The sequence below is a fragment of the Phoenix dactylifera genome, chromosome 18, assembly GCF_051530095.1.
Source record: "Phoenix dactylifera cultivar Ajwa chromosome 18, Ajwa_hap1_PhDact_Kaust_v1.1, whole genome shotgun sequence".
Lineage (NCBI taxonomy): Eukaryota > Viridiplantae > Streptophyta > Magnoliopsida > Arecales > Arecaceae > Phoenix > Phoenix dactylifera.
Genome location: NC_143207.1, coordinates 10041708 through 10053834, shown reverse-complemented (window position 1 = coordinate 10053834; position 12127 = coordinate 10041708). Strand labels below are relative to the sequence as shown.

The window sequence follows — 12127 nt, the reverse complement described above, 5'->3', positions numbered from 1 at the left end:
ACGTCCCCAAAGAACGGAGTCCGAGCAGAGAAGCGTCTTCAGTCGCCTCGGCGCCAGGACGCACACGGTACAAGGTACCCATTTGCTTAATGTTTCTACATTAATGTCTATATTGTCTATTCTATTTTTGGATTTCTCTGCCGACGTCCCCAAAGAACGGAGTCCGAGCAGAGAAGCGTCTTCAGTCGCCTCGGCGCCAGGACGCACACGGTACAAGGTACCCATTTGCTTAATGTTTCTACATTAATGTCTATGTTGTCTATTCTATTTTTGGATTTCTCTGCCGACGTCCCCAAAGAACGGAGTCCGAGCAGAGAAGCATCTTCAGTCGCCTCGGCGCCAGGACGCACACGGTACAAGGTACCCATTTGCTTAATATTTCTACATTAATGTCTATATTGTCTATTCTATTTTTGGATTTCTCTGCCGACGTCCCCAAAGAACGGAGTCCGAGCAGAGAAGCGTCTTCAGTCGCCTAGGCGCAAGGACGCACACGGTACAAGGTACCCATTTATTTAATATTTCTACATTATCTATTCTGTTCTTGGATTTTTCTCTACCGATGTCCTCAAAGAACGGACACCGAGCAGAGGAGCGTCTTCAATCGCCTCGGCGAAGGAGTGCTCATGACACCAGCACATTATTATACTAAGTCCGGTGAATTCCCGTCACGAGCTGACGAGCATTCGACCCATTCGATGGAAACGAATCTGGTCCGCCCCGGCCACGCGAGGATCGAAGTTCACTAACTTCACCCAAAGTTTAAGTCCCAGTGACCGCTTTAGAGCTTGGTCGAAATCTGGGCTAGGCTCGGAAGGACTCTCCGAGCCCAAATCCTTTGAGCACAAGCGTTGCTTTACCGCTGGTCGAAGGGCCGAGTAATGGAGCTCGGCAAGCCGAACCTAAACCCAAACCCTGTGGCGGGCGAAATTAGAGGCCATAGAGCCCATCTCCTTGGAGCCTAAAATGGATCCGAGCAGGAAAACTTGGGACTATAACAGAATAGTTTCCAAAAATATGTATTCATTTCAAAAAGGCCCGTAGGCTAAGTACAAATTTCGGGTTCGGCCCTTACAAGTACGGGAGGCCATCCCGACTTTACAAGACAAAACAAAATTACACTCTAAGGCCCGAGCCCGACCACTTCGGCTTCGGCAGTGTCGGGAGCGGCGGGCTCAGCAGTCAGGACCTCCTCGGCCTCGGCAGCGATGGGAGTAGCCTCGAGGGCGGCTTCGGTCGCCTCGGCCTCCGGAGCATCCGCCTCCGCATCCGGCCTTTCGACCCCTGCTCCCGGTTGGAGCAAGTTCACATCAAAATCCGGGAGGAGCCGCCGCAATTGATTGCGGAAATCCCGGAAGCCCTGGATCAGCCCATTCACGCCCTCCTCTTCCAGGAGGTCGCGGAACTCCTCCGACTCGCGAAAGAGCGCCACCGCGCTCTGAGCTTGCTCCCGAGCCTCGAGCTCCCGAGCCTCGTGGTAGGTGGCCTTCTTCTCGAGGGTTTTTATTTCCCGCTCGAGCTCCGAATGTCGGAGGCGGGCATTCCCCACCTCCTGCTCGCGGGAGGCCAGCGCCTGCTCGACTTCGGCCAATCGAGCCTCAGTAGCGCGCAGCTCGGACCTCGCCAACGCATGCGCACCCTTTTCCTCATCGAGCTCGGCGGTAAGGGCTCGAATCCTTCCCTCGGATGCTCCGACCTTTTCTTGGAGCACCTGTCGTTCGGCCTCAGAGGCCTGGTACTTCGCTTCGGAGGCCTGGTACTTCACCTCGGCGGCCGTGTACCTCGTCTGGGCCTCGTCATACCCGCGCTGGCACCTCCGGGCCTTCTCCCGGTATTCTTGTACTAGGTGCATCAGCATCTCCGTCTCGTGCAAATGCTGTAAAAGAGACGAAAAGAAAAACATAAGGCGCCACTAGTAGAAAATCTATACAGATTACACAGGTGGAGAATTTTACTTACCCGGACGGCGTTGCAGCGGGTAAAGTCCATGAAAGCATTATAGCTCATGGACTGCATCATGGCCCGGTCGGCTGGGAGCAGCGCGACCCGGAATATCTCAAGCGCTACCCGAGGGTTTTCGAGGGCTGAATCACCCTCGAACACCGACCAGGTGGGTGCAAGGGGCACCCGTTCCACCGAGCCCGATGGGCCCGGGAGGCCAGCATCGGCTGGCCTAGGCGGAGCCGACCCCGAGGCTCCCTGACTGCTCCCCGGCTCGGAGCTAGGGGGCTGGGGTCGCACAAGCGGCCGATCTGACCGCCGCACAACTATGGCGGGGCGTGCAAGCACGGAACCCGCAGAACTCCTCCCCTGGTCGGCAACTGAAGCGTCCTGCCGACCAGGATTCTGCGTCAAGGGCGCCGGGCATGGGGGCGCCATCGAGGCTCCTCTGGAGCCCGAGCCCCCGGAATCCGCGCCCTCCCTCCGACCAGCTTCGGGGCGCGCGGGGCGAGAAGGACCCGCCTCGGAGTGAGCGGGGCGAGAAGGACCCGCCTCAGCCACTGCTGCCGCCGGAGGCGCCGGGGTCGCCGAGACCTTCTGCTTCTTCCTCGGCTCGGTGGGCTCGCCCGAGAGCTCGGCTGCCCTCTTTTGGAAGCGGGCGTAGAGGACTTCGCTTTTCGTCACCATCTTTGCGATATCTGCAAAGGCAAAAAGGATTAGAACATTAGAACAGTAAGGAAATAAATACACCTTGAAATTACTCTTACCATGGGGACGCGCCGAGCTCAAGCCCACGTTTACCAAAGCGTCCTCACATATGAGGCCGTTCAGTAAGATGCCGTCCCCGAAGCTGCGGATGGCGTCGAGGATCCCCTGCTCACGTGGAGAAAGTCTGGGGGGTTTGTTGATGGACTTGAGCTGAGCCGGTCCCCACCGTGGGTCAAACCCCCAGGACTGTGCAGAACCAAGGAAGAAGAATTTCTCCTTCCAGCCATGAATGGATGAGGGGGCACCATGAAAGAGTGGCCGACCCGCCCGAAGGGCGATGTAAAGCCACTCCCTGTCTCCCGGATTCGACTTAAAAATAAAAAGTCGCCGGAAGACGTTGACAGAAGTCGGAATCCCCTGCAGTAAACACAGGGATAGAAAACCGACCACCGTCCTCCAGGCGTTCGGAGTGAGTTGCGCCGGAACCAACTGGCACACCGTTAGCAACTCATTCACGAAGCCGTGAAGAGGAAATCGGAGGCCGGCCCAGAGCGATTCCAGATGCACTCCGATCCGGCCTACCGGAGGATCGGTTATCCGGTCCCTCCGCCTGGCGGGCTCCAAACGGAACCCGTGAAGAGGGAAGAATCACTCTTCGGTCATCTCGACCTCCAGGACGCTCATGGTGGACTCAACTTCGCTAGGGAGAGAACCCATTGCAAGCGAGAAAAAGAAATCAAAAAGAAGAGGGACCTGAGGGAAATGCCGGAGAGAAGGAACTTCGGTCTGAGGAAGACTGGAAGGAAAGCTGGAAGCAGAAGGCAATAGAAAGAGGACAAGGGGCCAGGGGAGAGTTTAAATAGACCTCTCCAACGGCCCAGATCAGCGAGAAAAATGCTGTATCCTGTTTAGATGGCGACGCGTGTCGGTCCAAAAGACAGAACGACGCATTTAATTAGGGCTAGCGCTTCGGACGCCGAAGCGCCCCATCGGATCGTGCGGCCCCATCATGAGCCCACGACGAGAGGACGCTTCGCAAAAAGTGTCCCAATAATGAGACTCTTCGGGAAAAGAGAGACGCCGCCTATTAAAGGCACCTCAAAGCGCTCGATAATTCAAAACGCGCAACAAATTAAAATTTTCGGAATCCGTAATGCCCCAACTAAAGCTACTTCCCACGCTCCAGCTGGTAGCCAACTGGAACTCGGAAGTCGGGGGGTAGTGTTGGGGGAAAAACCCCAAGTCATACCGCCACGGAGGCGCTCGACTAGAGAACGCCGACCGGAAAGGCGCTCGGCCAAAGAATGCCGACCAGGAAGACGCTCGACTAAAGGGCGCCGACCAGAGAGAGCGCCAAGAGGCGCCCAATCAAAATAACCAAGTAGAGATGCTCGGATAGGAAGAGCCGACCAGCGGACGCCGACCAGAGAAGCGCTCAACTAGAAAGCGCTGACTAGAGACAGCGCCAAATAGAGGCGCTCGGCTAGAAGGTGTTCGCCCAAAGGGCGCCGACCAGGAGTACTCGAAGCAACCCCGCCACAGGGCGCCCCTCTGGGCGACCAGCTCGGCTCGGCACCCTTGCCGAGCCGATGCCTTAACTAATACTCCTCCCCGCCAAGCTTTCTCGAAAGGTCCGGCGGCTATACACGCGACTCTACTATAGCCTGCCACTATCTCCAAGCCATCAAGGCATAAGATCTCTGCAGGTATTCGGCACGACCTGCCATTAATGCATGAGACTCCCTCAAGTCTCCGATGCCCCCAGTCATTTAATGAGCACGGCCCAAGACGATCTCCGGATCACTGAACCATCGCGTATGGCTCTCCCTGACCGCCGGTTCATTCGGTAATAAATGCACTTACCATCCACGGACCCCAGGCCCACCACAGCCGGCGGTTCAACCACTCCAACAGGTCCGATCGACCGTGACAACTCCCTGATTCCGGTCCGATTCGGTCCCGTTCTCCACTACGCCATTAATGGGCCAAATCGTGCCCAATTATTACAAAAGAGGACAAACCTCCTGTCACCTCCCAGGTAACAAAAATCTTTCTATAAAAGAAAACCTGGGGGGAAAAGGAAGGGGCCCGGACAGAACCCTCCTGGACCGGGTGAAAAGAAGCAAACGGCACAGACACAATAGAGGATATCACCCTCTTCATCTTCTTCATCTTATCCAAATATTCCTGCTGTCTTCTCCATATACTCTCTTCCTTGCTCTCTCCACATATCTGCCCCCTCTAACTTAAGCATCGGAGGGCCGGCGCCGGGGAGCCCGGCCACCGGCTTTTTGCAGGACTTACACCCCTCCAGGAGGACGTCACCAGTCGGCGCGCCGCTGACCACCGTCCCTGCAGCGAAGCTCCTCCTTCCCCGGCTTCGCGGTAGCCCCCGGGTCCAATTTCCAGCAACAGTAACCAAAATCATCTGTACCGTATCCAATGAAGAAACACTTTTTGGACTTTGCATCTAGCTTGTCCCTTTTCTCTGCATTGATGTGCACAAAGGAGACACACCCAAAGACCCTCAAGTGTGACAAATTTACTAATTTTTCAATCCACTCTTCTTCAGGCAATTTGCAATCTAGGGGAACCGACGGGCCTCTGTTTATCAGATACACTGCGGTGTTGACTGCCTCAGCCCAAAACATCTTGGGCAAACCAGCATGGATCCTCATACTATTGGCTCTCTCATTCAGGGTTCTATTCATTCGCTCAGCCACCCCATTTTGCTGCGGTGTGCTCGGTATTGTCTTCTCCATTCGGATTCCATTCACTGCGCAGAATTTCTTGAACTCGCTGCTGTCATACTCACCGCCATTGTCAGACCTTAATCGTTTTATCTTTGCACCAGATTCATTCTCCACTAGACTTTTTCACTTCTTAAAGGTGACAAATACCTCTGATTTGTGCTTCATGAAATAAATCCAAACCTTTCTGGTAGAGTCGTCGATGAACGTGACATAATAGTGTGAGCCTCCAAGAGATGCAACCGGTGAAGGCCCCCACACATCTGTGTGTACAAGCTCTAGCTTTTCTGTCTTCGGTGTTCTTCCACCCTTTGAGAAACTGACTCTTTTCTGCTTTCCAAATATGCAGTCTTCACAGAGACCTACATCAACAGTTTTCAGATCTGCTAGCTTGTTCTTCTTCACCATTATCTTCATACCTTTCTCACTCATATGTCCGAGTCTGCGATGCCAAAGAGAACTATCTGCACCTGCCTCTGCTAATGCCACCGTATCCTTGGTGTCATTGGTCATGTAGAGTGTTCCCAACTTGTTCCCACGTGCTATCACCATAGCTGCTTTGGTAATTTTTCATGAACCACCTACGAAGGTAGTAACATACCCTTCGCTGTCAAGCTGCCCAACAGAAATCAAGTTTCTCTTCAAGCCTGGGACATGCCTCACATTCTTCAGTTTCCACACTGACTGATTCAGCATCCTGATATGAACTTCACCTTTTCCCACAATATCTAAAGGCTCATCATCAGCGAGATAAACCTTTCCGAAGTCTCCTGCAATGTAATTTAGCATACACTCCTTCCGTGAGGTAGAATGAAACGAAGCTCTAGAGTCTAGTATCCACGATTCCATAGGACTGTCCACGCCGAGAATCAAAGCATCGTTGGCTTCATCTGTGGTTGCATTCACGGACTCCTCGTTCTGCCCCTTGCTTGGATTCTTCTTTCTGAGCCAACAATTCTTCCTCGTGTGGCCCATCTTGCCACAATGCCAGCAGCCATCACCTTTCGATCTAGACTTGCTCCTCCTCTTAGACTTCGATCTGCCACGGTTTTCACTGCATTGCACAGTTCTTCCTCTACCTTCAGATGTGTTTAGAATCGAAACAGATTTCACACCAGACTCCCTCCTTCTGATATCTTCACTGAGTATCAGATTTCGGACCTCCTCAAACTTCAGTTTGTTTGAGCCGCAGGAACTGCTTACAGCTGTCACCGTTGCACCCCAACTTTCTGGCTAGAAGGATAGGAGAATTAGAGCACGAACTTCATCCTCAAAACTGATTTCCACCGAACTCAACTGGCTCCTAATCAGATTGAACTCATTGATGTGATCCGTAACTGAGGAACCTTCACTCATCTTCAGATTGAATAAACGGCGCATCAGGTACACCTTATTGGAGGCCGAGGGTTCCTCGTACATATTCGACAGTGCTTTCAGCAAACCTGCTGTTGTCTTCTCTTCCAAAACGTTGAATGCAACGTTTCGAGCGAACGTCAAGCGAACAACTCCCAAAGCTTGACGATCCATTAAATTCCAGTCGGCCTGTGACATATCTGTTGGTTTCATAGCTTCAAAAGGTAGATGAAGTTTCTTCTGATACAGATAATCTTCGATCTGCATCTTCCAGAAACCAAAGTCTTTGCCGTCAAATCTGTCAATCTTGACCTTGCCTTCTTCAGCCGCCATTGCTCCCACTTTTTCCTTCGAACCAGATTGCTCTGATACCAATTGTTAGGGATCAACCCTACGATTGCGGAATATAAAGGATAGTAGGAGAAAAAGAAACACGATAAAAACAATAGCAAACGCACAAGACACTCAAGTTTATGTGGTTCGGAGTCTCTTGCTCCTACGTCCACAGCCGCACAAATCAATATTTCACTATATGATCAAAGGAAGTTACAGAGATTCAAGAGAAGAGAACAAACTCTCTTTCTCACAGCAAACAATCTCTCTCAAGACGAGCAACACGTCGTCTTCCTGATGCACACAAAGGATCTACTTTTGGAACCTCTCGTTGATGAGTTCTAGGGTTTCTCTAGGTTGCAACATACCTCTCGTGTCCCTCAAGAAGTCTATATATACCTCCCAATCTCTTACTTTGATTAGGGCTCAAAAAACCTTGGCTTGGACCCGGTTCATAACTCAGCCTCGCGTGAAAATCGTGCTCGAGTCGACTCCCACAATTCTGCGAGTCGACTCGGCAACAGTCCACAGAAAATGTCTCTCTGTCTGCCTGTGGGAGTCGACTCCTGGAGTTCTCGAGTCGACTCCAACACTGGGGAGTCGACTCCAAGTCTGCTGGAGTTGACTCCAAAAAGCTGTGCCAAGTCTACCTGCGTGCCAGAGTCGACTCCAAGTCTGCTAGAGTCGACTCCGGACCTTGCTGAAGATTTTTTTCTTTGCTGATTCAACTCTAAATCTTCTCGAACTCTTTCCGGCTTGTCCCTTGATCCTCCACCACCATAGTGCACATAGGGGTCTAGAAAAAAAAGGGAATGGATCAGGCTCCACAACCTAACAAAAATTTCAATTTCCGTTCTAAGCCAGTCCTAGAAGTTGATGGCCGGTGTCATTGAATAGAAAATATAGAGGATGGAAATATATTGAGAACGACGGTGCCTTTCACTTAACAATCTAGTTTGACAGTTAACACAGGTTTTTTTGGCAGCACAAGTACATAGTTGTTTTCTTGCACACGCATACCTGAGGATTCATTTCGATAATACAGATGGCAAATTAGTTTGATCAGAAAACTTTAGACAGATACATCTAGACACTCAATTCATGATGAAATACTTGATCCTAGACGCTCACTTATCATTATCATGATTTTAAAACAATTGCTCCAGCTACTCATTTGGATTTTGCATTCAGTGCCATTGCAGTTCACTGGTTCATGCGTTCAAACATTGATGTAGGTTAATTTAAATAATTCTTTTCAGGCATGAACATTCTAGACTTGGGTAATGATCTGAGATGTAATGCCAGATGCAACACCGTGAACATGCATAACTAAACGTGAGCAAGACGAGTATGAACCAGTTGGAAAGAACAGAAGGACCCCTTCCAAAGTATTTAGTATCTACAAAGGGCTTTACCCTCAATCTTGCCAATGTTAGATGGAAGCTGTGGCATTTTTTGAATTAGATACAATCACGGTTTAACATAAGTCCTGGAAACCTGAAGCTAAGGAGATCTCATTATCTAAATAAGAAATGAGAAAGAGCTTGCAAGGTGTTCACATAATTAACTTATAATGAGAAATAGGATAACTGTACAAAACATTACATTTCCAAAATGGGAATGAAAGACCAAAAAGTGCTGATATGAGCCAAAAAAAAAAAAGACAGAGAAAGAACAAAGTTAACAACAACAATTTGTAACTAAAACTGTTTCCAATTTCAGGATTAAAAATTTCTTCTCGACAATGCAGTAGTTAAAAAAATGTGACGGTTAACTTATTGGAAACAGCAACCTTGTTTCCAATCCTATATCTGTGCATGGAACTCGATACAATAAATGCATTTGATTAAGGAAGAATGATCAAAAAATCCTGAAAGATTCTCTGGGCAAGTAATTTGATACAATAAATGAGTTTGATCAAGAAATAATAAAAAAATCATGAAAGTTCATATGTTTTTGTCAGATTGGTTTCAAATTGTAATTTATTAGGGGAGAAATGATATGAAAATGTCATTTGTAGTTATGATGAGTGATGGATGGGCATTAGTAGTGAAGGGCCCATAATTTGATCTTCAGAGCTAGAACGTTAGAAACCTCGATTCTTGCCAGCATGCTTTAAGCCTTCATATTGCATAAGACTTGACTCCTTTTCTGAATATGACTAGACTTGAGATTCATAAAATACAAGTGAGAGATACATTGATGCTGTCTTATTCATGCAAGTGATACTATATGGAATTATTGATCTTTAGTGGCAATCTTTTAGAGGTCAGTGCAAAAGGATGAAAGGAGCTTTTGCTGCTAGAACATATGTGAGAAGGGAAAAAAGGTTCTGACAATCCATTGTTGTGGGCTTAAGTCACTTTGAGTTCATAGATCAGTTGTATCAGGCCCATGGATCTTTAGGTTCTTGAGAACCTGGCTTGACAAAAATCTGGGTCCTCACGTATCATTCAAAATCCATATATTTGTTGAAAATAAAAATCACATAAATCCATTTTTCACGTTTTATCCAAACATATATTCGAAAATCCCATTTCAGTTGATGTTTATAAGTTATGGAGAAACAATCCAAGAAATAGGGCCGTAAAGTGCTTAGAAATTTGGCACGTTACAGCTGTGATAAGGTTTCAAGTTTCTCTTAATTGTAATGAAACATGGTAAGTGGCCTAGAAAACTTAACAACAAATTACAACTTATGATGAAAATCTAAAACAACCATAATATGTTACTTTGCATGAACTCATCTTGGGTTTAGGACCTTCATGATGCAGTCTTTATATCTAGCATATTCCTTTCCTAAAAGTTTGATGGTACAGTTGAATGTCATGCTTCTTGATTACGTTATTAATAATGGGAACATAGGACCATTACGTCTTATCTGTAACCATTGCCTGTCAATATTGGGATCCAATCATGTAACTGCAATGATTTCCACAACTTTAATTTCCCGTGGTTCTACGCATGGAAGTTGTACGAAAAGTTTTCATGTTGGTGGACATGAAAGCTTTGACTTTTAAAATAGGAGCATAATTGAGGCTGATGTACAGAGTAGCATGAAAACTAAGTATAGGTGTTAATATTTATGAAAGATGAAAAATGTCTGGACCTATTTCTTAGCAATTTATGATCCCATTTGCTTGAAAAACTCATATCCATTTGTGATGTGTATAATCATTTTCTGAACAATGTTCTGAATTTGCATTCAGATGAATATCATACTTTATCACTTGTCTTTCAGGTTAGCTGCATTCCTTACATGTACAGAAAAAGGAAAAGCATGCTTGTCGTATGTTGCATTGAGAGATGCACCAGCAGACTTGCATACAGACTCTCCCAGCTCATGGAATATATGCACTTCTGGCAAAGTGACATGCTCTTCAGTTGACAACACTGAGAACTATGCTTTATTTGGTGGGTAAGTTTTTCAAAGGCCTCAATTAAAACAGGGGTTTTTCTGGCGCTACTTATCAGGGTTATAGTATATAAGTTTAAGTAGACCTCTTTTTAAATGTTAACCTCTTTAATTAAAGGTTGATATACGATTCAGATTCTTGTGACTTCAGTGATGAGATCATTAGAGGGTGTTTCACTTTTTTTCTAACACAGGAAGGGCATCGAAGTAAATTTGTGGGATCTTACCAACTGTAGTAAGATCTGGACTGCAAAATCTGTGAGTCTTCTCATGCTTCCATACTGCATCTTAGCACATTATGTTTTAGTACGTTTTCTTCGATATTAATTGGGTTCTTTCTTTTTGCTCTTGACCCCTCTGAAGCCTCCAGCTAACAGCCTTGGTATATTTACTCCGACCTGGTTTACTGCTGCAACATTTTTAAGCAAAGAAGATCATCGTAAAATTGTAGCTGGCACGGCCAGTCATCAGGTATCACTCCATGATCTTCTCACAAGGTTAAGATTACAAGACACAAGAATGTTCTCTAAGATTTGAAGCTAAGTAGGCATATTATGAAGTTCCGTTGCCAAAATTATTAGAACATCGTGGTCACAAGATTATCAGGTGCCCTTGTGATTCGCTGTTACGATAACATCAGCTAATGCTGCTTCTAATCTAAAGACTGTACTTGCATACTAGCTATTTGAACAATATTCAATCATTGAAAGGGTTCTTGTGTTTATAGAGATTGATTTTGCCAAAATTTTTTGCTATTGGTGTATTTGGATTTGCATATTTACAACGCATTGTTGTTTCCTTTCAGTTGTCCACAACTTGGGAAAACTACTTTCCACTGTTAGCTTCATCTTCTTTTTATTCTCTTTTGGAAACTGGTTGGACTTGCTGTGTGGTAATAATGTACTTTGTTACAGGTTCGCCTTTATGATATCTCAGCCCAAAGAAGACCTGTCATATCTGTCAGTTTTCGAGAATCCCCAATTAAGGCTGTCACTGAAGATCTAGATGGTTATACCATCTATATAGGGACTGGTTCTGGGGACCTTGCTTCCTTTGACATGAGAACAGGTATGCTAATTGTGCTAAAAGATGAATACTTCTCTATTGTGCTGTTCATTTTTTTGTACTAGCTCATATTTTGCTTTTTCAGTTTTGTACAGCCGTACTTTTGTGACTGTCTGCTATTGTTATTTTGTATTTGACCATTTTCACAGCCATACAACAGTTTCCTTGGGTCTTACCCCCATTATTCAGTCATGAAACTGCTTGCCGTTACCGTAATAAAACAAAACAATGTGCTGCTTTTTGTTAATATCCATTATTAAAAAGCACTATCTCAATATTTTTAGGTAGGATTTTCATATTCTCAGATCCTCTTTTACCGTGCAATTTTACATGGACCATATTTTTTCATCATAGCATACTTATTTCAGGGCATTTACCTTTTTCCGAGTCCAAATGGTCTTGAAACTGGACTTACAACCTACCACTGTTTCATCCCACATGGGCAAAGCAGCTAGTGTAGGTGAAGCACAAGCTTGATACATAGAATATCGGATTACAAACACTGCACAGGCTATGAAGGCATAATCAATCAAATAATGGGCCAACAAAACCCGAAGCATAC

General features: G+C 46.7%; 1 protein-coding gene across 3 annotated transcripts in view; it reads left to right on the top strand.

Annotated features, from left to right (window-relative positions):
- The window catches only part of LOC103719683 (Transducin/WD40 repeat-like superfamily protein), a 41770-nt gene that overhangs the window by 15295 nt on the left and 14348 nt on the right, over window positions 1-12127 (top strand). For all 3 annotated transcript variants that reach the window (XM_008809044.6, XM_008809042.6, XM_039119470.3), the window contains exons 6-9: window positions 10327-10503; window positions 10695-10758; window positions 10864-10971; window positions 11415-11568. In XM_008809044.6, coding sequence (XP_008807266.2) covers window positions 10327-10503; window positions 10695-10758; window positions 10864-10971; window positions 11415-11568 — 503 coding nt within the window. The remainder of the gene's footprint in view (window positions 1-10326; window positions 10504-10694; window positions 10759-10863; window positions 10972-11414; window positions 11569-12127) is intronic.